Source organism: Ursus maritimus, unplaced genomic scaffold (assembly GCF_017311325.1).
Source record: "Ursus maritimus isolate PB19 unplaced genomic scaffold, ASM1731132v1 scaffold_28, whole genome shotgun sequence".
Lineage (NCBI taxonomy): Eukaryota > Metazoa > Chordata > Mammalia > Carnivora > Ursidae > Ursus > Ursus maritimus.
This window is the reverse complement of record NW_024425341.1, coordinates 14,538,634-14,565,047: the sequence shown is the minus strand read 5'-3', so window position 1 is coordinate 14,565,047 and position 26,414 is coordinate 14,538,634. Positions and strand designations below refer to the sequence as shown.

At 36.1% G+C, this 26,414-nt stretch overlaps 1 protein-coding gene across 10 annotated transcripts in view; it reads left to right on the top strand.

Annotated features, from left to right (window-relative positions):
• Positions 1-1,164: 1,164 nt before the first annotated feature.
• The window catches only part of PCM1 (pericentriolar material 1), an 80,878-nt gene continuing 55,628 nt past the window's right edge, over positions 1,165-26,414 (top strand). For 2 of the 10 annotated variants that reach the window (XM_040643302.1, XM_040643297.1), the window contains exons 1-10: positions 1,233-1,950; positions 3,545-3,611; positions 6,768-6,927; positions 13,408-13,525; positions 15,193-15,438; positions 16,430-16,699; positions 17,844-18,014; positions 18,199-18,315; positions 24,631-24,808; positions 24,965-25,054. In XM_040643302.1, the coding sequence (XP_040499236.1) occupies positions 13,430-13,525; positions 15,193-15,438; positions 16,430-16,699; positions 17,844-18,014; positions 18,199-18,315; positions 24,631-24,808; positions 24,965-25,054 (1,168 nt within the window). In that variant the 5' untranslated portion in view covers positions 1,233-1,950; positions 3,545-3,611; positions 6,768-6,927; positions 13,408-13,429. Of the gene's footprint in view, positions 1,951-3,541; positions 3,612-6,767; positions 6,928-12,511; positions 12,599-12,643; positions 13,153-13,407; positions 13,526-15,192; positions 15,439-16,429; positions 16,700-17,843; positions 18,015-18,198; positions 18,316-24,630; positions 24,809-24,964; positions 25,055-26,414 lie in introns of those variants that run through there. The other 8 variants (XM_040643300.1, XM_040643299.1, XM_040643304.1 and 5 more) reach the window with 8 other exon arrangements.

Below are 26,414 nucleotides of genomic sequence, written 5' to 3'. Positions count from 1 at the left end.
TTGTTCAAGATCTTAGCACTATCAAGTGGTGGAATTAGAATGGGGCCTAGGGCACTTGGTGCTTTGGATTCCCACAGCACCTTTTCTTACAAACAGAATTTATTTACATCACATCCTATATCTCCATCGTTCACTAAAATATTAGCCCTGCAAGGGCAGGGACTATGTTTTTGTTACCTATGTTTAATTACCAACATTAGACACACAGAATGTACTCAAAAATATATGAGTGTCAAAGATCATTGCAATGAGACTGAATCTGAATATAGTTTCAGGAAGAGTTTTATTTACCTGAATTATGTATTGAGATACGATTCTTTTGGTTTTTTGAACAATATCTGTTGGTGATTGAGAACAATTTGTTGTTGCAACCTAAATGCCCATTATTCATTGTACTCTGTTTGCTTAAAACAAACTCATCTCACAAATTGTCTAAAAATAGAACGCCCTTGCACTCAAGTAAAATTGAAGGTGTTTTAACTTTTCAGATAGGCACAGTAAAGGCCTTAAAAGTCATTATCGCAGGTTTTTGTTTTCTTTTCCCAGTGTGTTAGGAGTGTTAAAAAGGAAGTAGCAGGCCCCAAATGGAGTCATTTGTGCTAAACCCCACCTCAGCCAACTAAGGCTTAATACCTAACCTAACTGCAGTTTCAAGTAATATAACCTTTAACTAGTCACCCTGGAATTACTTGGTCATCAGTATGTCAGTAATCCATCTGTCAGGGCTTTCCTTTCCACTTGGGAAGGCAACATTGCCAGAAACAAAGCATTCTTTGCTAATAATTTCCTTTTTCCACCCCCTTCCTGTCTTTAAAAACATTTCCCTTTCTACAGCTCCAAGGATCTCCTTCCTATTTGCTGGATGGAATGCTGCTCAATTCATGAATTGTCGAATAAAGCCAATGAGATCTGAGAGTTCACTCAGTTGAAAAAAAAAATTTTTTTTTTTAACCAAGAGAGAACCTGTCAATTTACCATCCTTGATAGAGCTACTGCTGAGATGGGAGCATAAATCAAAACAGAATTCAGGGACTAGTTTCAAGAGAAAATTTCCCTGTACTAAATTTTTATTAAAATCATCTGGTTCTTCCAAAGAAAAAGAAGGACATTAATCCAAGGTGGTGTTCATTATTAACATTTGGCTTCTCTCACTGACTACCTATACGGTTAATTGGTTGAGCCAATTAACTTCCCATGATTAATCTTCACCGTGTAATATCAGCACTAGATCGCAAAGGCCCTTTTGTTTCCATCGCTTCGTAACCCGTATGTGGGTGAGCAAAAACCAGAAGAGCGACTTAGGTTTTTCTTCCCTCCCTCCGACGGGGTCTGGAGCCGACAGCCGTACAGTAAACCAGATCGAGTCTCCTGTTTTTCCAGCTAAGGAGGAGGCTCAATCTACTTCCGCACAGGCCCAGAGCCACCAGCTCTCGGAGCAGCGCGGGGATGTTCACAGCATGCCGGGATGTGTGTTAACCCTCTCGTGACCGACGCGCGGCGCTGATAAACCAGGGTCGAAGTGGCATTCTGGGATATGTAGTCTTTGGTTGTTCGTTTGTGTAAGCGCCGCCAGGCTAAAGGGCCCGAGGTGACACCACAGACTCCGGCGGTCACATGACTCCAGCCTAGAGCGTTGATCGCACTGCGGCTCCCGCCCGGGCGAGTTCTCGCCCCCGCGCGGCCGTTGCCGAGGAGACGGCGCAGTCTCACGGCGCGTTGCCCCCTCTGCAGTCCCCCCGCCCCTCTTCTCCCACCACAATGAGATCTAAGATGGCGGTGGCTGCGGCGGTTGGCGCCGAGTAGCTAAGGTAGAGAAGGCGGCCATTGGGCCCTAGGCAGCCAAAGAACTTGTGGGCGCTCCCTGCTGCGGTCTCTAAGGGAGGACCGCTGGCGGGTCGTAGGGCCTGACCGCTACTCCACCCTTGGCAGGAGCGGCTGCTTCGTTTACAGGTAATGCTGCGCGTCCCCAGCCCTTGGCAACCAAGGGCAGCGCGGCGCAGGGCGGGAGAACAACGGCTCTGGGACACTTGCCCCTGTCGGGCCTAGCCTCGGGCCCACGCCTCTCTGTGGGCTTCTGGTTTTCTTGCTGCCAGCTTCAGGTCCCCTAAGCAGACAGTCCACCCCTTAACTCGGGCCGAACGACGCGATCTCCGGGTCAGCATCTAGGGACGCGTTAGCGTCTGCAGAACCCCCTTGTTGTCTCCCCTCCCCTCATTTTCTGGCCCCGAGGAGGAGGCCGCCCTGCGTCTCGGTTGCTCCAGGGGAATGGCCCTTGCAAGTGGAGGAAGCGGAGCGGGGGCTGTGGTTTGGTTGCCAGGGACAGGGCTCTAGTTCTCCATAGCAGGGGGCTTCAATGGCCTTCTTGTATGTGACTGCGCCCGCTCCCACCCCATTCCCAAATTCCATTCTGTGGGGCTCTCGATGTCCAGAATTTTGGGTGGAGAAGGCCAGGTGAGGAGCGACGCGACTTTTGCGTTGGGCTGCGAGCAGCGGATTTTTGCTGTCTGGGGTATTCTTAGAGCAGAAAGGCGGCGAGAGGCGACTTTGGCGAAGAGGTGGTGTATACTTGCGAGAGGAATGGTAATTTAACAGCTCTTCCCTTCCCCCTCCCATTGCTCCCCTTCTCCATGTCCTACTGTAGGTCCAGTAAGAAAGGGCCTAAGATGGGGAAAACTAAATGCCAAGGGGGATTCGGGGAAACATTGCTTGCTTTGCAGAAACTGGTGTTTGGGGATTGGACAGTAGGCCCTGATAGGGAGGCGGGTCATCCAAACTTTTCATCCTGCGGCCCACTCTTCAAGAGCTCGCCTTGTCCGTTTTGTTTTGTTTTTCTGTTTTTTTTTTTTTTTCTTCTCTTTTGAACGGTTTGAGGTTTGTGTCCTGTGCCCTGTGAGTAACGGATCGTATTTTGGCGTTGGAAGAAGCGGGCTTTCTGGGCACCCCTATCACCCCCGCCCCATAACTGCTTTCCAGACTCCGCCTTCTGGTATTCTCTGGTTACTGGAGTGGGTGTTGTAGAGCTTCGGGTGCACCTGCTCTTTTCTTTGCCTCTTACCTTCTTGGTGAGAGTGCTGGAAACCATTACAATACTGAGTTTTTGAACTAAAGGTAAACCTTGTGTGTATATGGTGACAAGTTTATTTTCTTTTAAGTAGCTAGCTTTTTTTTTTAATCATTGGATATACAAAGTTCTTAAATAGTTTGAGTGGCAGAAAGTTAATGACAATATGAGAAGTAAACGTTGGCATAGATATTTACATGATAATTAGGGTTAATGATTTTTATTACGTACCAAAGTAGCTATCTTAATGGATCACGTTGTTTGGTAGAATCTTACAAGTTTGGGGGATTTAAACATTTAAGTATATCACATTGTTTTCTAAAAGGATTAAAGTAACCAGTCTAAAATATTGATAAATTTGATGTTTCCTTTTCTGTTCATTTTTTAAATATTTATGTTATGTATATATAGTATTTGTTGTTCTGTAGTCCATAGTGTAAAGAATTCATTAAAGTGATTTTTTTTTTTTTAAATCACAAGCAGGCAACAGCTTTGAAGTGTGAAGCAGGGAAGGAGCCGTTTCTGAGCTGTAAAACTAGTTTTTAAACAGGTAATTTGTCATCATTATATATGTTATGTTCTTTGTGGGGATTTTTTTGTTTGTTTTTTTGTCTTTTGGTTTTTTAGAAGATATTATTTATTTATTTGACAGAGAGAGGGAGTACAAGCAGGGGGAGCGGCAGGCAAAGGGAGAGGGAGAAGCAGTCTCTCCAACGAACAGGGAGCCCAGTGTGGGGGCCCAGTCCCAGGACCCTGGGATCATGACCTGAGCCGAAGGGAGACGCTTAAGGGACTGAGCCACCCACACACCCCTATGTTATTTTTCTTTATATCACAGTTGGAAGACTTTATAATGGAGACTGCTGTCAGCATACTAGTGCATAGTTGAGGGCCCACTCTGTTTAGTAAACAGACCATCTGGGTTTGCTGCCCTGTGTGCCTTTTTGGCATGCCACTTTGGTCTGCTTTCATACTTTTGCTAGAAAAGAGGCATGTCATTCCTAATTATTAAATACTAGAATAATTTAAGCAATGCCTTTTGAAATGTCTTTGTCTTCACAGAATTTTTTAGCCCATTTGAGTTTGAATTTGTCCTATAACAGCTATTGGATTGCCTCTCTTTGCAAATCGGTTTAATCTTAAGTCATTTTCTGCAACTTTTCTATTAATTGACTTTTCAAAATTTTTATTCACAAATTCCTTTACTTTTTGAACTTGCTACATATACTGTTGACTGAAGTTGTGCTTTTTTTCTTTTAGGTGTCTAAAATTAAACATTAGTTTTTATGCACAGTGCATTGTCAAATGCTGGTTGTGTACAGTTACTCTCTGACCAGCAAAAAAAGGTCAATGAAAATTTATTGAGGGAAAGTTAAGTAATTATTTGCTAAGGACATTTTAGAAATTAAATGATGATCAGAAGAAATTTTTGCTGAAAAGTGTTTTAGAAATAATTTCTTTTTTAAGAAAAGTGCCACAGTCTGAATTTAATTACACTCTTAAAATTTTAAGACAACCTTGCATTTTCAAAATATAATCTGGTATATCCTTGCTTACCATGAAAGCAGATAAGTCCTAAGTTCCCTTATGAACTAAGCCAACTATCGTGAGAAAATACAGATTGGCAGTTGATTTATATCTTTATTATACTTTTAAGTATTTTCTTTAATTGGAAGACTAATAGGACAAGAAAAATTGAACTCAGGGTAGGTCAAATGTGAGTGTGTATTAGAGTTCTTAACACTAGAGTGATATAGCAGGCACTCAGTAAAATAAAAAGAATTATAAAACCAGTTATAATTTTCTTTTTAACACGTTAGGGAGGATGGGTGAGATGGAATAAAAATATAGGGCAATTATGTTAACTCACCTTAGAAGACCTTGATTTTCTCAGTAGAGTATTTGGCTTTTTGTAAAGGAGACAAGTGTATTTGACACTTGGGAAAAATAGAAAGCGTTTGTAATAATCTCACTAGGAAATTCATTTAGAAGCCAGCAAAGTACATAGCAATACATTCATCTTACAAATTTAATTGAGTGCCTACAGTGAGTGACTTAATGACTGTAAAGTACTAGAGATATGGCAGTGAGCAAAACAGACAAAGTGCCTTATCTCATGGAGCAAACCTACATTTTGAAAGTGTGTTTGTATGTGTACAGTATAATATAGTATACCTTAATAGTGAACATAGCCAATGACATTTTATAACTATTTCTCTGCTCTTTGACAGTATGTGAGTAGAAGCAAGGAGAGCAGATAGTGGGGGTCATCCAGAGTTGAATTGATAGAATGGGCAAATAGGTGAGGAAGTTAAGGATGCTTGCAAGGCATTTTTGGAACAACTTACTTGGGTTTGTGTTTGGGGTTGAGTAAAGAAGCGAGGGATTAATGGATTCCTGGAAAGAAGAATGGCCAAGGGACTGGAAGTTTGCAGCAGGGTCCAAAGCAGTTTCAGCAAGAATGACCAAGTGAAAGTAGTAGAAAGTAAGGACTTAAGATCAGAAGGGATTTCAGAACTTCAGAATCTTGGACAAATTACCAGTCTTGAGTGAAAATGGTATTGGAATAGAGAAAATAAGAGGGATGTTGGATCTCAATTCACAGTCTTAGAAAAATCAGGAAAGTAGGGAATGACGTGGAGGGTGAAATCATTAGGTGGTATTGGAATAGAGAAGATAAGAGGGATGTTGGATCTCAATTCACAGTCTTAGAAGAATCAGGAAAGTAGGGAATGACGTGGAGGGTGAAATCATTAGCCATTTATTACCAAGAAAAGTGCAAGACTGTCTTGGAGAGGACAGTAGGAAGTGGTGCCACGGTAGGGAGAGTGATATTTTTGATGACTGATTTGTTCAAAAAAAGGAAAAGTGCTTTTTTTTTTTTTTTAAAGATTTTATTTATTTATTTGGCAAAGAGAGACAGCCAGCGAGAGAGGGAACACAAGCAGGGGGAGTGGGAGAGGAAGAAGCAGGCTCCCAGCGGAGGAGTCTGATGTGGGGCTCGATCCCAGAACGCTGGGATCACGCCCTGAGCCGAAGGCAGACGCTTAACGCCTGCGCCACCCAGGCGCCCCAGTAAATAGTGCTTTTAGAGGGATTTGGGATTTTATTGAACCCGAAGAAGTAGGAGGAATATTGGGAAACCAATGGAGGATGTAGGAAGTTTGTTTGTAATGGTCCAGTGGAAGGGGGTGATAGGAAGAGCTGATAACAGTGAGTATGGGATAGGCAGCAAAGACTGAGATTCCAAGTTAGCGTGGTAGCAGGGCCTACAGATACATTTGGATGTTATATGTAACCCATGACAAGGAAGCAATAGGTTTTGAATATAAACTGTAGGGGGGCAGAGGTCTTAGCAAGCAGAATTTAACTGACCTCAGTGTTCTCGCTTCTTTGAGCAAGGGCATATTTTTGTTGATATGAAATGCTCTACACAGAATAACTGTATTGTAAGGTAGGCCTAATGCAATAGTTGGTACATAGTGAGGTCGAATAAAATTTTTGTTGACTGAAATAGTGTTATGTTTTGTTGCAGGTTTTTTATCCCCTTCCCCTCAATGTCTTAATAGTTTCTATTTTTTTTAATTTGAAGAGGGTAATTACAGAGATATCTTAAGGTCCAAAAATTTATTGAAATTTTTACAAAGTCTTAAATTGAAAGTGCTATGGAAAAGATCCTGTGTGATTTTTTTTTTTTTTTTTTTAGGTACTTGACCATCTTAAGTACAGAGAAGAAATCGAGAAGTTCCTCAAATGAAATTGACTAAACAACACATAAAACCAAATACTCATTTTCTTCTCAGTTTCTATTAAAAGTGCTTAGTACATTTGGACACTGTATGAAGACTTTCAAAACAGTGTACCAGGTATTTTTATAATTAGTAAAGGAAATACCCTAATTAATGCAACCTTTAGAAAACTTGTACATATATATATAGTACCACCTTTGATTATTTTGTGACTCTTAGTAAATATTTAGAAAAAAACTATACTTCCTACATTATTTTATTAGGATGAGTATTTCTAAAACCTTCATTTACAGTTGTCAAGATGGTATTTCCGGAGATGGTTAGGAGTAATTTAATGCCATTTCAGAGATAATATCTGAATTTAAATATTTTAGAAAAATAGTACTTTTTCTTGATTAGTTTTTTCTTAGTTATTTCAGAGATTAACCTTGGTGAGTCATAGGTTATTTCTGTGGCAGTTAATACTGTAATTGTGTGTGTGTATAAATACTTTTCTATGGTAAGAATCCTGTGACAGGGTTTTCTTCAGAAAGATCAGTCACAGAAAGTTTATAAATTGCCATAGTATTTTTGCATTTTGTATCTTTGCGAGATAAGGGAGCCAGATAGGGCTGTCAAAAACAGCTAAATGAAACTTTTGATTAGTTTCAACTTAGTTTAGTAGGTCATAGCATGGGTAAAAGTGCTTGTTTAAAGTAGAAGAATTTTACTTTTATCCCTGTTCTTCCCATACCATCATCCATGACTTGTGCTGATTGTTTTCCAGTGGCTTCAGCTTCTCCATCTTATTGTCTTTCTATTAAACCTGCCTGGCAAAATCCCCCACCTTGGATGGATTCAGTGGAGTATTCTACCAGGGCTGATGAGCACTGCTGGGGAAAAATTCACATTGTAGATTCGTGATATCTGTGAACGTTCTCTGCTCTCACCTGAGTCCTCAGTGCTGTCCACAGTCATTCTCCTTTACTCTTCTCACATCTCTCAGACACTGCTGTCTCACCCTCACGTTTAAGGATCAGTCCTTTCTACTTCACATCACTGACAGACCCCCTCAGCTTCTTACCCACAGATCTGCTAACTAGCCTCTATCTACTTCCATCCTTCCCTCCTTTCCCTTTGTTCAACGAAAGATGTTCTTTTGTCTAAAGCTCGTCACTTTTCTTACCACCGCTTTTTCGGAGACCACACACTATCTCCTCTCTTTTCTGCCTCTTCAAAATCTTCCTCTACTACCTCTTGGCCAACAAATTTTAAACATGCTTTTAACAAAACTTTTCTCATGCCCATCTCTGCCTGCTTCCCTTCATAGACTAATTCCTTGAAAAAATTACCTAATGATGACTTCTTTTATTTTTACCTTTCCCCATCAATAAATGCATTCCAGTTACGGGATTGACCCTCCCCACCCTGCTGTAATTGCTCGTACTAAGGTTATCAGTAACCTCCCTGTTGCTGAATCCTAGTGGACACTTCTTAGTACTTTTTTAATGTGATAAAGTAACATTTGGCATTCTTACTGATATCCTCCTTTAAACACTTCTGCCTTTTCCAGCACACTCTCCTGGTTTCCCTTCTGTCTTTTTCTGCTTTTTTCAGTGTTCTTTTCCTGTCTCTTAAATGTCCGTGTTGGTCCAGTCTCAGTCTCATTCTCTTCCTCTTCTCCCCGTCCCTTCTGTGCCACTTCATGTACTTTCCTGAGCAAATGACTAGCAAATCTCTCTCCAGCCTAGAGTGCACGGCAAACCCAGCATTGCTAAAACTGAACTCATCATCTTTTCTCAATAAAAATCTGTTCCTTTTCCAGTCACCATACACCCAGTTGTTAAAGCTCAAAACCTAGGACTTATCCTTGAACAGCTTTCTCACTGGCTCATCTTCCATGTTGTAATAGTCACCAACTCTATTGGAAGCCTACTTAAATTGGTCGTCTTCTCTATATACCTAGTATTTTATTATTAGAAGTCTTTCCATATAATAGTTTAAAATAATAATAATAAAAACTATGAATAATAACAATGTGTCTACAGAATAAAATTTAGAAGGCAGGCACCTGTTTCTAAAGGTGACTTGGAGGTGGAAGAGGAAAATACTTGCCTGTGTTTTCTACATTTTATAGGGGGAGATTTTTACCTTCTTAGATAAATCAGCTATTACTATGTTGAGAATTGATCAACATGCAATTATTTCTTTAGCTTCATAGTAATAGTTGTATAGGAATGTACCTTTTAAACACATTTGATATCATTATTAAGTTATTAAATATTCTATTCTCATATGAGTGTTTATCTCATCACAATGTTGTATAGACAAAGTTGTTTATTCTGTGAATTCAATAGACTTTATATAGTAAGTGGTCTTTAAAAAGATTTTTTTAAATTGGACCTATTTTTCCCAAACTAATTTTAATATTTAGTTTTTAAATTGTTTTAAAAACTTACCTTAATAGTGTTCAAAGTCATGTAGCCTTTAAATAGGTTCTTAGAAGAAGCTCTTCATTTTAGAGGGAATTCATCATAATATAAAAATAAAATGTAAAACATTATCTCTCCAAATATATTTTTAATTTATCTTAAAGTAAATTTTATTACTCTACTAATAGAAAGCATAGCATACACTATTTTAGGAAAAAATTGGTATGTAAGAGTTTTTACTTGAATACCTTCATAACTTTTCCATTCTAATTTATGTTTTACAGTTAGCTTCTAGTACTTCTGAAGATGGTATTGCCTCTACTGCATATGTAGTTTTTGGAGCACCTGTTCTTTAGTATTATAAATTATATTGGTACATCTAGGAAATAGGTGCAAAATGATTCGTCTAAATGTCATTTCAGCTCATTGGACATACCTCTCTGTGGGTATCAGTTATTTTGTAAAGTTCTTAAATATATTTCTAGTGTAAAAAACAATGCAAGGTATTGCTAAAAGTATATGAGAAGATGAGAAAAATGATCACATTAGTACCCCCACAACCAACAGTTGCTTTTATGCAAGCACTTTAGTATATGTTCTTAGTTGTTTTTTTTTTTTTTTAAGATTTTATTTATTTATTTGACAGAGACAGCGAAAAGAGGGAACACAAGCAAGGGGAGTATGAGAAGGAGAAGCAGGCTCCCACCGAGCTGGGAGCACGATGTGGGCTTGGTCTGGGGTCATGACCTGAGCCCTGAGTCGAAGGCAGACGCTTAACAGCTGAGCCGCCCAGGCGCCCCTCTTAGTTTTTTTTAATCTATGTGCAAGTTTTCGTATTGCTTTTTTTCCTCTTTTATATTCGATATTATAAACACGGGCAATATCATCGTTCAGCCTTCATAATTATATATGTTTGGGAGGGTACTCTTTCCTAATAGCATCCAGCCTGTGGTTTAACATTTAGTTTGTTTTCAGTTTATCACAGTTGTAACATAATGAACTATTTCCTGCATTATAGTTCCCCATTCCCTCGTTTCTTGTATTAGCTCTGGAGGGAGAGAATTACTGGGTCAAAACTCAATTTCCCAGTTCTTGATATGGTATTGCCAAAATGCTTTCCAGAAAGGTTATGCCAGTTTATGCTTTCACCATAGTGACTGAGAGTTCCAGTTTCCCTTTGCTGTCATCAGAATTAGGAAATATGTGTAATATAGTAAATTTAATAGTCCCTCATTTTAATTTGCTGCTGAACTTTATTAACATTTTTATCATTTTATGTTTATGGACTTCTTTTTAAATAACCTGTTTATACTTACTTTTCTTGGGTTTTTAGTGTTTTATTTTTCTTGTTTTTCCCCATAAATTCTTTATATAGTAAATATATTGAGTGTATACTTCATATTTCTTTCAGATTTTCCTCCTGATTTGTCATTTACTATTTATTCTCCATAAACTTGGGATTTACTTTTATGTGAATAAAATCTGTTAAACTTTTTCCCTTTTATTTCTGCATTCCATATTTGTAAGATCTCGATGTTTAAAGCCCATCCTGTTTTCCTGCTTGTCTGTCTGTTGTTTGATTTTTTTTTAATCTTCCTGATCTGTTTTTAATCTAGTTACTATCTTGGTGTTATGGTACAAGGCAGTCTTTTTCAATTGGGAGAGAATTAAGCTCTAAGGCATCTATTGTTTACTGTGAATTAATTCCTCTTCTATGTCTGAAATGGTACTGGGCATGTACCATCCTTGGGAGAATTGAAAATATTGTTACTCAGAACATTTTGCTGTGTTCTGTATTGAGATGAAGGATTCTAGTTGAGAAATGCTGTTAAATCTCTAAATAATCTTTTTCAAAATTATTAACAAATTGTCCCTTCAAGTGAATAATCCTATATCATCATACATCATAGTATTTTTGTGAGGATTAAATGGTAGAATGCCTGCAAAATATTTGGCATGGTGCCTGGCATATAGTAAACAAAATAGAGGTCAGCTGTGATTGATTAATTTTCCTCATTACATTTTTCTTTTGGGTATATTTCAGGATTTTGTGGGGGGTGGTATTTAATCATATAGGTACTCAATATGATTGAATATCTCTTGGGACTAGTTTTCTACTCGCCTAACCTCTATTGCTACTTTTGCTTTTATTTTTCAGATATTTAAATTTTTTATAAATATTTTACTTATTAGAGGGAGAGCACAAGCTTGGGGGGGGAGTGGGAGAGAGAGAAGTAGACTCCCCTGCTGAGCAGGGAGCCTGACATGGGGCTTGATCCCAAGATCAACTGACCGAGCCACTCAGGTGCCCCAGATATTTAAGTTTTTTATACTGACTTGTTTTGTCAGGTTCTAAGAAGAATCCCGTTGGGAATTCATTAAGTCTATATTTAGGGAAAAAAATGGTATGTTTATAAAATTTGTCCTCCCATGAGGGAAGATAGTTTGTTTTTCTACTTAGAAAATTTTCTCTTACATTGTTTTATAGTTCACTGGTGCTTCTTTACTTAGGGCAAAATCTACATTATTCCTAGATGTTTTCTTTTTTTGTCACTATTATAAGTGGCATCATTTTTCTCTAGTATATTTTCTGTGTGGTTGTTGGTGATACTTTGAAGTTCTTTGTTTTTTAATGCATATTTTAAAGAATATCACCTTTTGTATTCTCAGTGTTAATATTTCTGTTTCATGTTTTTCCATTTTGTAGAATTTTAAAAACAATGCTAAATAACTGATGTGTGACATTCTTGTTTTGGTCTTTATTTTAATAGGGATGTTCTTTATTTCTTATTTTAATATTGTTGGCTATTGGTTTAAAGTATATACTTCTTTCAACTCCTTGGAAAATTATTAAAGTAATGTGTGTTCATTGATAAAAAATAACAAATAGTATAACAGTACATGTAACTGTAAGGAAGTATCAGTGCATTTGTACTTTTTAAGATTTTTTCAAATTTAGTGTTGAATTTTATCACCATTTTTTGAGATGATAAAATTTAACTTCTCTGTAATCTATTAATATATTATTCTAATAGATATTCTAGCATTAAAACATCTCTGCAATAATTCCTACTTTGTCATGGATGATAATGCTTTTAATTTTTTGCTCTAGTGAATGAGATAAGTTGGGATTTTACAGTCAAAGTAACTCGGATATGTATTCCTTTTTGACATTTTTAGCTGAGTGACCTTGGAGAAATTAACTTCTTTTAATGTTAGTGTTATTTGTAAAATCAGAAACCTATTATAACCCTACTGTCTAATGGCTTTCTCTGCCCCTTGAATTCTAGATAAAGTTATCTACCCATCTCTTTCGCTCAGTCCTTCTCCAACTTGCGCAGTTCCACACCCAGTGGAAAGCCAGAGTCCTCCACAAGGTTATGTAGAAATCTCATTTTCTGCTGATCATCTCTATTTCTGAACGTCTGCTTCTGCCATTGCTCTTTCTTTTCTCATCTCTTTGACCCAGGTATGAAATTCAGTACCTTCCTGGATATTCACAAAATCCTCATTTTTTTTTTTTTAGTGGGGAGAATTTGCAACTTTGGTAGACTAGTCAAGATTTAGGGAAAACTGTGAGGTAGCAGCAATATAATTTAAAGTAAAGCAATAGGCATCATGCTTCTTAAATGTTTTAAGCCGCTGTATTGGCTTTTATTGCCCATTCACCCACCTAGGCCTGCTTCTCTCTCTGTCTTTTTATCTTGCTTACCACTACATTCCTGCTAAAACCAAACTTTTCTCCATGCAGAGCATTTCTACCCTCTTTGAAACTTTGACACAAAACAAATTCCCAGGTCTTTGGGAATATTAGTTTTTTTTCCTAAGAGCAGTTTTGGTTCCAGACATTAATAACTTTTTTCCTGCCTCATTGCTCTGCCTTTTAGGACTGTGTTCAATTAATTAAATAAAATAGCCTGAAAGCATGCAGGTCAGTACACATATTGGATTTTTTGAAATTTTCCTTCCCCTTCCCATCACTCCAGCTACTTAACTCATGTTAATTATAATATGTGTATGGCAGCTAAATCAATTTGTCTATGATGGGTGGTTGACACTACCTCTTTGTATTTCATAAAATCAACTTTTCTGAGATTCTTTTATGTCACTAAGCTTCATGGAATGATTTAAAAATTAGGAGTTTGTTTTTATGTGTTAAAAATGTTAGTTTTCACTTGTTTTGCAGAAAATTAATTGGTAAAACCAGGATGGCCACAGGAGGAGGTCCTTTTGAAGAAGGTGTGAATGATCAGGATTTACCAAACTGGAGCAATGAGGGTGTTGATGACCGACTCAACAATATGGTATGATAACTTATTATTGATGGTGTATCATTAACTACTAATGATAAAATGAAACTTTCCCCTGACTTAGCCAAATCAAATTCGCTGAGACTCTTTGTAAACACATTTTTTTCTTGCTGGGCAAGACATTAAATGACCCTGGGCTATTTGTTACATTATTTGAAGAGAGTCTTGTTTGCAGGTAACAGATATCAACCTGAATTATCTTAAGCCAAAAAGATTTATTAGAAGTGTATAAAGATGTTTTATGGAAAACAAGTTAAACACATTAAAACACTATAGCTGGGTTTTAGGAGGGGACTAGAAAAAGGAACTAGAAAATTGTCAAGAATTGCTTTTTCATTGCCCTGACTCTTTGCTTCTGAGTGCCTTTGCTTAACACAACTTTCTTTTCACAGACCAGCTTTCGCTCTCCTCTGGTTCATGTAATACGTGGCTGACCCTTTATTCTAAAGCTTTCAGTTATCGCCTCAATTATATACTGAGTAGTTATCTTTTAGTTCTGATTTGAAATTTTAAAATATGATTATCCCAGTTTGGATTAGATATGCATCTCTTTTCCAATCATCTGTGGCCAGGAAGGGGTAGGGTATGGATTGGGGTGGAGGGACAGTTCGTAGAGAAGGGAGTTGTGTTATAAATGAGGAGAATATCCCAAAAGGTTTTACTGTAGTAAAACTAAATGATTCTTGGGGTGCCTGGGTGGCTCAGTCGTTGCCCCTCTGCCTTCAGTTCAAGGCGTTATCCCAGGGTCCTGGGATCAAGCCCTGCATCGGGCTCCCTGGGAGCCTGCTTCTTCCTCTCCCATCCCCCTGCTTGTGTTTCCTCTCTCGCTGGCTGTCTCTCTCTCTCTGTCAAATAAATAAATAAAATCTTTAAAAAAAAAAAAACAGCTAAATGATTCTTCCAATATGATTAAGGTAGGACTTTATAGACCTTTTTGTTGAATGACTTTGGTTATGTGGGTATAACTAAGTAAATGAAAATATTTTCACATTAAAACATGAATCATTTTTGTCATTTCATGTCAGGTCTTATCATGTAGTACATTATTGCCTGTGAAAAGTAAGAATAGTTATGTTTATTGCTTACTATATCCTAGGCACTGTGCTAGATGTTTCATGAATGTTATTTTTAATCATATTTTAAAGGTGACACTATTTTAGAGATTAGGAAACTGAGACTATCGGAAGTTAAGTAAATTGCCTGGGTCACACAGTGAACATTTCTTCAGATAACAATAATTACTTTAGAATCTAGGTTGATTCCGGATCTGTCTTATACACACTGATTTTAAAGGAGGCCAGTAAAGGTATCTATAATTTGTTTTACTATCCAACTTATAAATGGTAGGGAACCATTTTTAAAAATGCTTTTGAAAATATTCAGACTGACTCTAGGGTTGGAGTTTGGCATTTATGTTTGTTTAAAGATCTATGATGGAAAGTAATCTATTTTCTGAAGGACTGTCTATGAAATTTAGGCTAGATGTAATGGCATGGGGGAACACATTAGTAGAAGTAAATAATTTTCTCTAAGGCTGTATGTTTATGTGAAAAATGTTTTGTCATTTTTAACTTTAAGGCTGACTAAAAATTTTTAAGCATATCAAATTACTTTCCTGGTTTGATAGAGGCAGATTAACTTTTGCCTTTACTTTTTTAAAGGATTGGGGTGGCCAACAGAAGAAAGCAAATAAATCATCAGAAAAGAATAAGAAAAAGTTTGGTGTGGAAAGTGATAAAAGAGTAGCTAATGATATTTCTCCGGAGTCATCACCAGGAGTTGGAAGGCGAAGAACAAAGACTCCACATTCATTTCCACACAGTAGATATGTGACTCAGATGTCTGTTCCAGAGCAGGCAGAATTAGAGAAACTTAAACAGCGGATAAACTTCAGTGATTTAGATCAGGTTTGTGAATTATTTTAAAAATCAAGTTATAACTATGGGAAATATTTAGAATGGGTTAAATAATTTGTCTTAAGAATAAAAAGTGAGCTCTTTATTTCCTTTTTCTTAGTTCTTGTGTATATGGAAAGAATTTAGTGGTGGTGGTATTACGTTCTTTGGAGGGCAGCAAAGACTTTATTTCTGAACTTGCTAAGGACAGGTGTTTTGTGACTTTATTACTAATACTCTATGACTCATGTAAGTCATTTCATCATGAAACTAAATTTTACATGCTCATAACTGAATAAGATTGCTATTAAGCAAAAGGGAGGATCCAGTTTAGAATATTTATCATTGGCTAAGTGTGGATGTTCTGGATTACCTCAAGTTTAAAATAAAACTCTGGTTGGTATTATAATCACTGAAGTAAAATTTGGAACTAAAAGTAATGAACTCTTAACAAATGTTTTATTGTCACATCAGTGCTTTAGAGAGATAAATAGTTTACCAAATATGCATAAAGGTATGTTCAAGTCTGGTGTGTTGATGGTGGTGATCACATGTCATTTAGTCATCTGTTTATAATTACTGAACGTTTACTATATACCAGGCACTGAGCTGAGCACTTTTCAGGCAGTGTTTCATCTAGACCCATCCTAATGCTGATGTTTATATTAATTAAGATCTACTCATTGGTTCCAAAGCCCATACAGAATTCGGTGAACAAGTATGATTAGCAATGTGAGTTATAAATAGGGTTTGTAGTCCTAGTACTTCATTTATACTGATCTTGCTCATATTCATCAGTTGAATTATGTCTGACAAAATGAGGAATAAGGAGGCATTGATCAAATTTTGATATTTTAGTAAAAGACTTTTGTAGATTTGAATCTTATGGACAGAGCTGTTTATGTATACTTAATTAATATGGTAAAACTGATCAAGAACATTGGAATTTTTTTTTAATTGTAAAATTAATGTTTGTGGGATTTGGTTTCTTTTTCATATGTAGAGAAGCATTGGAAGTGATTCTCAAGGTAGAGCAACAGCTGCTAACAACAAACGTCAGCTTAGTGAAAACCGAAAGCCCTTCAACTTCTTGCCTATGCAGATTAATACTAACAAGGGCAAAGACGCTGCTATAAGTCCTCCAAAGAGAGAAATGACTGGATCAGCCCAATGTAAAGAGTTGTTTGCGTCTGCTTTAAGTAATGACCTTTTGCAAAACTGTCAAGTCTCTGAAGAAGATGGAAGAGGAGAGCCTGCAATGGAGAGCAGCCAGGTGAAAAATGTTTCTTTTGCTCTTTGCTTTCATGAGCTCCAAAGTAGAAATATTGAGATTAAGAAAGTTTTACTGGGTTATGCACATAGGACTTTTAGCCAAGTACTTCTGGACTCTCCTTATTAATCTCTCAGATTTATTCAATATAGTGTAAATTTCTTTTTACCCAAAATGATTGTAGAAATGGAATATTGTAAATTAAGGCTTCTGTTTACCTGCCAAAGGCTGTGTGCCAATTTTTTAGTAAAGAGGAGTTTGAAACAATGGGATTAGTAGATTGTAAGAATTTTTTTAAATGGTTATATAGTTCTTTTGAAAAGTACTTTCAAAAGTATATTACTTTTACTTAAAAGGCAATAATATATAAACATTAGAAAAACTTTACATAAATAATAGTTTAAAGGCATGCAGTTTTGTGAGTTAAATTTTTCAGGTAACGTAAATTAAAACTAATTTTGAATTTTTTAATTTTTTTAAATTTTTTTAATTTTTATTATTTTTTTAAGATTTTATTTATTTATTTGACAGAGAGAAACAGCGAGAGAGGGAACACAAGCAAGGGGAGTGGGAGAGGTAGAAGCAGGCTTCCCGCCAAGCAGGGAGTCCGATGCGGGGCTCGATCCCAGGACCCTGGGATCATGACCTGAGTCAAAGGCAGACGCTTAATGGCCGAGCCACCCAGGCGCCCCTAATTTTGAATTTTTAAATTCACAGTAATTGGAGTTGTTAGTATTGCCAGTTATGTTTCGGTTAAATTCTAAATTTGATTCAGAACTTTTGCATGTATGAATTCAAATGATAAACCTAGGTAACTCTTTGGTTACTATATTTGAAATAAAAAATATGTAGAAGTCGGGGCGCCTGGGTGGCACAGTGGTTAAGCGTCTGCCTTCGGCTCAGGGCGTGATCCCAGCGTTCTGGGATCGAGCCCCACATCAGGCTCCTCCGCTATGAGCCTGCTTCTTCCTCTCCCACTCCCCCTGCTGTGTTCCCTCTCTCGCTGGCTGTCTCTCTCTCTGTCGAATAAATAAATAAAATCTTTAAAAAAAAAATATGTAGAAGTGTTGCTATGGAATTCATTATGCTCACTTTTACATACTGTTTATTTTCATGCTTTTTTTTCCCCCAAATGTTTTTCATGCAGATTGTAAGCAGGCTTGTTCAGATTCGTGATTACATTACTAAAGCTAGTTCCATGCGGGAAGATCTTGTAGAGAAAAATGAAAGATCTGCTAATGTTGAGCGCCTTACACATCTAATAGATCACCTTAAAGAACAAGAAAAGTCATATATGAAATTTCTCCAAAAAATCCTTGTAAGTTTTGGACCTTTTAAATAATGTGTTGAGTTATTTTTCTGGTATATTAGTGTACATATGCTGATGACATTCTGATTCCACCCCAGAGGAATTATATATTTTCAAAAAATCGTGCCATCCATTATAACATTTTATTGCCCTTTTTAATAGTTGTATGATTTATACCACTAAAATATTTCAGGCTAGAGAAAATGAGGAGGAGGATGTTCGGACTATAGATTCAGCTGTGGGATCTGGTTCTGTAGCTGAGAGCACATCGCTAAACATAGATGTGCAGTCTGAGGCTTCAGATACCACGGTAAGCGGCTTTTTGGTAATTAAAAGTGCTGGAAATGAAGATTTAAACTTTCCTCCCATTTTTCAAGATGATATTTTTTATAGGCATTCCTTAATGAAAAGTATATTTCAGGGAAGAAACCCTCAAATTGTTAATGCTGTATATATTGTTTTAAAACATGGAAGTATAAAAGTTTTACTTACATTAAACACTTTTCATGGTTGATTTAAAAATCTGATTTGTGATATGCTTGCAGAAACACAGTTTTTCTATTGGTTTCATTAAGCACAGCTTCACTCATTTCAAGAAGCATTGGGAAAGTTAAAATTTATCATGAGTATAAGAGCTAGAAGTACAAAATATCATTACTAAGTATATTGTCTCTTGGAAAAATCTCCCAAGATTTTGGTATTGAGGACTCATTTGAAGGCTACTAGGATTTTTTATACTTCGGGCTAGCTTTGAACTATAGCAAAACCAGACGACTGAAACGGAATTGGAACCAGGGTATCATTTACATTATGATTTATTCATGGTGAGAAAAATAAAATTTCTAACTCTGCAAAATGAAATTTATCAAAATACTGTCTTTTGGAAAAATAATCAGAAATTTAAAGAATTTTGAGGAAAGCTTTGTAAAATAAACTTAGTTCATAGGAGGTAGTGTGCTTCAAAACTAGTATGCTTTTAAGCATTTTGAACAGGTGCACTTATAACCATGCATTAGTAAACTTGAAAACCTGTTACCAGTAAAGCTTTTCTTATGGAATATAACCATGTATGTCCATCTTTTGTTTCTGAGATATGTTCCAAAATACCACTCAGCATGAGAAATTTGAGGGTTTGTTTCCATTTAGTGTTGACCTGCATAGTTTCTTACCTGCCTCCTTTCTGTTCCCTGCCCTTCCTAGAAATTTGAAGAGGAAATTTGAATTTTTCTCCTACATTGTTTTCACCAGGAGATAGATATTCAGAGGGCTTGATGCAGACAACTGTTGAAAATAGAGTCTGTTGTGGGGAAATTGTTTTTCTGATTACAGTGGTGCTGGGAATAATGTTTTTCCTCACATTTCATTCTTGCAGAAATGGAGGAGTTGGGGAATATGGGTAAAGGAATTCTGTTGGGGAGGGGCAGGAAATGGTATAGTTAATTATTTTTATTTATATACTAGCGTATATAGCGTTCACTGTGATGAGAATATTTTTCGTAACATAAAATGACAAAGTTGATATTAATAACAGCAGAATAAATGTTAAAATATGCTCCAGTTGTTATATAGTTTGGAAATTGCCTATTATATGATATTTGATTATAGTAAGCATTAGTCTAGTCTACAGAGATTTAAGTCTTAAGTTATTGCCACTTGGGGGGAGGGTGGATTGATTTTGAAAGAGATGAATTGGTAAATTTTTTGTATTTATTCACGAGGCTGGCTTGTATGTTAAACAGGAGTTTGTATTAAGAAATTAATATGCTACACTATTTAATAAAGGAGGCATCTTTTAGTCTGAGAATTCGGCCGTGCATTGAGGACAAACTAGGGAATTCAGCTTCACAAGAACAGGTTTCAGACATTGACGTTACCACAAGTCCAAAAGGGAAAGGTGACAGAACTCCTCAGAATGACAGGGAACTGAGGCCTAATAGGAAATATAGCCGAAAACGTGGATTTCCCTCAAAGGTATATTTCACAATATTAATTTGGGAAGTCTCTGTATGAGCACCTCTTTTGTTCACATTTCCTCTTCCTTATTTGCCTTTCTGTTGTTACTATTACTCTTAAATATATATGCTATTAACACGGATAATTATACTGTAATTTGCCTTAGTAAAATGGTCTCCCTTAGTGTTTTTATTTATTCTTCTCTGTTTTCCTATACTCCTTTCCATGGATTATATGTGGCAGCAGTATTTAATTTGCATTAACAAAGGACTTAATCCATTTTCTTTTTTTTGCTGTTGAGAACTCAAAATAGAACTTTCTTAAACCTTAACCATTAGTTGCCTTTTGTTTCTTGATATTTGTATTCATGGATGAACATGGTACTTTTAAATTTTGTCTTAATTCTTGCAGTCATTCATTAAAGAAAAAGAAAATGGAGTAAGCTGTTAGCTTTCCTGTCTTTCTAAGAATGCAGTATTTTTATAGTGCTTTTTTTTTTTTCATTTGTGGTTTATATTTTATTGGAAACCCCTTCCATTCTTTTTTTTTTTTTTTTTAAATACTTAAGCAAAAAAAAAAATGTTGCTTGGTAATGTTTCTGCTGGTTTTTTTCCTCCAGTGTTTACTCTAAATTTTCCATGATTTGCATAAAGCACTCAGGAAAGGTTTAAAGACAACTCTTTGTGTATTTACACTTAAAACAAGTTTCAATAAAAGCATTTATAAGAAAGTGCTCATATCCATTTGGCAGGAGTCAAATACTATTTTAATAAATGTAGATTAGGGGCGCCTGGGTGGCTCAGTCCTTAAGCGTCTTTGGCTCAGGGCTTGATCCCAGCGTTCTAGGATGGAGCCCCGCATCAAGCTCCCCCTCTGGGAGCCTGCTTCTTCCTCTCCCACTCCCCCCTTCTTGTGTTCTCTCTCTCGATGGCTGTCTCTCTCTCTGTCAAATAAATAAATAAAATCTTTTAAAAAAATAAATATAGATTAGACTAATTTCTTTTGTTTTATTAGTAGCTTATATTAACTAGGACTGTTTTTATTTTGTTATGCACTTTTTTTTTTTGGCTGTTTAAAAATGACAAAACCTCTAAGTATTTTGGCATTTTTTTTTTTCTTGGCTCCCATAAGAATTTGAGGATACAGTTTGAAATCAGCTAAGATGATCTTACTATGAAATATTAAAGCAAAAGGTGCCCAATACAACAGAAGAGTAAATTAACTAGCTGATTATTTTTGAAACTAGTAGCATTGGAGAAGAGAAAGTGTGAGACACGATAAATATTCTTTGGAACTTACTGTTCTCTTTAAGTCTTCTGAACAGTGAGTGACAAACAGAAAAATCTTTCAGTTTTTTTTTCTAAGGTGATATATTTACTTTTAAAAACCATTTTTCTGTTTCTCAGTTTCCTTGAATAATAGCCTTATAAATGAATATTGCTCACTATTGAACTTTCTTCTTGGAGTTTATTCCAATTGATTCTCTTTAATCTTTTGATTCTTAGGGCCATCCTAGGGGTAGTTCTATCAGTACTCTACTCATAATATTATTTGATTATTTGAAAAAACTCCTCATTCTCACCAACTGACTTTATTTTTCCTCTGCTGTGCAGAACTATGTTCTCCCCACCTCACCTTCATTCCCTACTTATCATCCTTTCAAAATGTCATATTCTGTTAGGAGAGTAGGAAAAAAGTTGAGATTCAGAGCTTAAGCAGCCTTGTGAGTTGCAGCTTGAAAGGAAGTGGTTGATATTCTCCAGCTACTTACAAGGACAGAATCCATTTTATGGAATATTTTATAGACATGATGACACTTTGCATGCTTTTTTAAAAAGAAGCCTTCCACCCGTGCCCTCATTATTTTCCCATACTCCTCTTTCCTGCACATTCACTTGCAGCTTTTAGAGACTTCATTAAGCTTTTTAAAATATCACCTACTCTTTTTTTTTGCTATTATTTTCATCATTTCTAGTTATTTCATGCGGGCTGACTTTGTCTCCCAGACCAGACTATGTTTCCTTAGACATGGTATCTTAGACTTTTGTATTTAAAACTATGTAAGCACACAATTTTGGGGCAGGCAGTATGGTGTGGTAAACACCAGCCTTCACCTTAGGAACCTGACTTGCCCTGTGATATTGGATAAATCACAGCTTTATTTTGTCTGGGCTTATAGTTCCTCACCTTTCACATGAAAAAAAAAAAAATGGAGTACATATTATCTAAGGTACTTTTCAGCTACAAAAATAAATTTGGATCCATGAAAAATTATTGGAGGAACCTCATCTGACTAGAGGAGAGGAAGACAGTTTTCTGAAATTGGACTGTTACCTCTGTGCAGTTTTGGAGTTCATGTCTAAGTTATTTTTTCTATCTATAAACTAAAAATGTACTTGTTGGAGGTGATTCAAAAAGTTTAAGTGAAAATAGTGTTTGAAAGGTGAATATATTCTTCACTTCCCTTTTGGATTCCTATTCCATGCGCCATCTGCTTGGCATGTTATAATCCCTAGGTATTTTTATTTCCATTTTCTCATTTTCCCTTTCTTTATATTTGACTATAGTCCCTTCCTGCCTCCCTCAGCTCAGAGCTTCTGAGTATTAGTTTGAAATGTTAATTATATGGATGCAAAAGTTACTAAGCAGTAATAAACTCTACTAATTGCAAAATTGTTGGGAATTCATTTTTGGATTAGTGAAAAATCTGAAGATAATTGTGTTTAAGAAATAGTTCAGAATTCTTTATAATTTGAGTATCAGAGTTTTGGAAATAAATGTGACTAACAAGGGGCTTCTGGGTGGCTCATTTGGTTAAGCCCCTCCCTGCCTTCTGCTCAGGTCATGATCCCTGGGGTCCTGGGATCAGTGCCCCCCACCCCCCACGCCCCCACCCAAATGTGACTAACAAGGATTAAAGTTCCTTTTAAAAATTTGCTTCTTAAACGGTAAAAACCCAGAATGTTATTTAGTAAACTCTTTAAAATTAGGTAGCTTTAAGGTTAGCTTGAAGTCTGAACTACAGATGGGAGGATTATAAATTGACATAAGCCAGAACTAAGAAGATGAATTTTGACAGGAATGAATATAAATGTTAGCAACTTAACTCCGCTTTTATAGGCCAGGAGAGAACCAAGTACACAGTAGTTAATTTGAAAGGGGCTTTAGTTTTTTGGAAATTAAAGACAACAGAGAATCTTTAGTAAGTACTAATTTGACCAAGATCATTGCTTTTCTTCCATGTTCATGAAGTCTAGTCAGTCAATACAGGATAGAGGCAGCATTGACTGAGTTCTCTGATTTGTACATCAAATATTCCTACCATAGTCTTTCTACTTCCTTATTTGATCTTACTTCTTTCCAGTATTTAATTTAGAGCCATATACTTACTCACTTGGGAAGGTAAAGAGAAGGCATTTTTGCAAAGTATGGATAAGGAATGTCACCCAGTAGGGACTCCCTCTGGAACCATCTGTGTTTCCATAATTCCTGCAGGATCACATGTACATAGAGAAAGTAGATCAGTACATTTTTACTTTGAAATGAAATTATTAAACTTATTTATTCTCCTCAATAACTTTTGTAGTTGGGATTATTCAGTTAAAATATACATAACCCCAACCAAAATTTGGTAGCAGAGCAAGTTTAAAATTGACTAAATGTTTCTAAGTTAATAGAAATATTCTATGTAAATATTAGGTAAAATCTTTAAACTTTTAAAATATAAGATTTTTAAAAAGGCAGATCCATGATGAAAAATTCCAATATGGTATATATACATTTCATATGTAATTTGGCTTATACTTTATTTTTTCCAAGTTGTATTTAAATTGGTCTCTGTTTGATTGACTTTTATTTTTTCTTGTTGGGGTAAATTTCACTGATTTTAAGATTAATATTTAACATTTTATAATTTTTTTAAAGTGGCATCTGTTTAAACTTGTTCCTCTACTTTTAGGCAAAATGGTAGCTTTTGGAGATAATTTCAAAGTATTTAATGTTCTCAGACTCAGCTAAATAAGCATAATTTAAAAGAACACGTAATAGTGATATCTTTGATACAAAATATAAGGTTTTCTGTTTTATGCTTACAAAATGAGACGCAAGTAAATGAAAGCCGTTTATATCAAATTATCAAATAAAAGTGTTTTTACAATTTTTGTCCTTGGTTAGAAAATAGTGGGTTTGGTTTTTTTTATTAGTGTTTTCTTTTTTAACATCATTTCTAGAAGTGGGGCAGAAATTTTTTTAGTCCTCTTCAAGGATATTTTTAGGACATTAACCTGGTATGATCTGTTCTTCCTTTTCTGTAAGGTCTGGATCCCTTGTGTGTGTGTGTGTGTGTGTGTGTGTGTGTGTGTGTGTGTCTTTTTGACCTTCTGACCTTCTTTTTTATATGCCTTTTTTTTTTTCCTTTGTTAATTCCTCTTCATGCTAAACCATTGCTTATGATCTTTTACTGAAATTACCTAACTACCTAACTCAACATGGCAGGCTATCTCTGTCATCATTTTATTCCTGCTCTTTTTTCCTTCAAGTCTACTGAAACTGTATTTACCATTATGTATTTAATACTAATTTATCATCTGTGTCTGTACTGTGCCATTGGTAGTTGAAACAGGAACATGAATTTTAGTAATCAGATATAAGTATTATTGATCTTATTTTCTAGGCCGGAGATCCTCAGCAGGAGCCTATGGAAGAGATAGAAAATTTGAAGAAACAACATGACTTACTAAAAAGGATGTTACAGCAGCAGGAGCAACTGAGAGCTCTGCAGGGACGACAGGCTGCTCTTCTTGCTCTGCAGCACAAAGCAGAGCAAGCTATTGCTGTGATGGATGATTCTGGTATGCCCCAGTGTAGCATGTTGTTATTATAAGTAAGGCTCAATTAATAATGGTATTGCAAGGTGGATGCTGGTTATTATAGATCTTAATTGTTGACTAGTTTAGAAACCTGTATATGAGGCTTACCCTGTCCTGTGCTTTTCTCTGGTTATGCAGAAAAGGTTGCAGGGACAACTCCTGGCCATCATACTGTACCGGGCAGCCAGCCAGCTCGCTCTCCTTTTCATCAGAGAGTACCCTTAAGAGGTAAAAGAGACAGGCTGTAGTTCTGTTTTTGTACCTCACACTGATAGGGCTCTTCATGGTTTTTTTTTTCCCACTTTTTGTACTTTATTCACCTGGGATTGCCATACTTCTCTTGCCTACCAAGGAAAGGTCAAAACCTGAAGGGAGACAGTGCATAAATTTGTAGAGCTTCTTTAGCTTCTAATGTTGGTAGTAGCTCTGTTATTTCAGTTAGGTGCCCAGTTGTATACACTAGTGTCTTTGAACCGTATTTATATTCTATATATAGTCTTCCTGAGACTCAGAAACGTTTCTTTCATTTTTCCTTCTTCCTTCATAGCCATGTATCATTTAGGTGGAAATTGTATTGAATTCTTCAGTATTGAGTCTAATTTTATAGTTTTTTTTCATCATTTTCAAACCTGTTTAATTTCTCATTAAGTTGAAAACAACTTGTTACCTATTAGAACTCAGTAAAACTAAGGTATATTTTCTAGTCTGTCATCTTAGTCTAATAATAATTTATTTCCTGTAGGCTCTCTATTTTAGGTCCTCACTGAGGTTACCTTGTTATTACTCAACTTATGCTGCTGTCCACACCTAGCCCAGTGGCTTAGCCCTCTGATCACTGTTATACATAATTTAATTTTGCATTTTCATATGGAACTATATGACTTCCAAGTACCTTACTCTTTTGTAATAATTACATAATTGTATATTTTATATATATAATATATATAGTAATAATTAGATAAATTTTCAACCCATTTTTCCCTTGTAAAGTCCAGAATTCATTAGCTTTTACATTTATATTTAGGAAATAGATAATTTAGAATAAAACAAAATATATAAACAGTGACATACTAGTTAATGGCTAATGACTTTTAAATATTTTAAATATTTTTCAAGTTCTGGATTTCAGAGATTTGCCTGTGGTGGTGATGTGATTTCGGATACTTATGTTTATATCATCTCATTTGATTATCAGAGAATTGTAGGTCAGTCGCCAGAGCTTTTTCTCTTAGTCTCATTTGGGAGAGAAGGAGCTCTAACACAGAGTTTGTGACTTGCCTGTACTTATATGACATATCAGTAAAATCAGATTTCTTGAATTCTAGGTCAGAGATCTTTTTCTGAATATATGAACTTTTTTCTTCTTCTTTAAAATATACTATAATGAGGCAGACACTAAGTAGAATGAACCAAGAGTTTAAGATTAAATTTATTTTTTATATTATTTCAAAAAGAATTTCAGGTTAGTAATTTTAAAACATATTCTCTTGTATTTATGAGTTTCTGATGAAAAACCAGAAGGATAGTATTTAATCTTCTGGTATGTAAACGAGGCAAAATAATAGTTGTGGGGAAAGTTGTTCTTTAC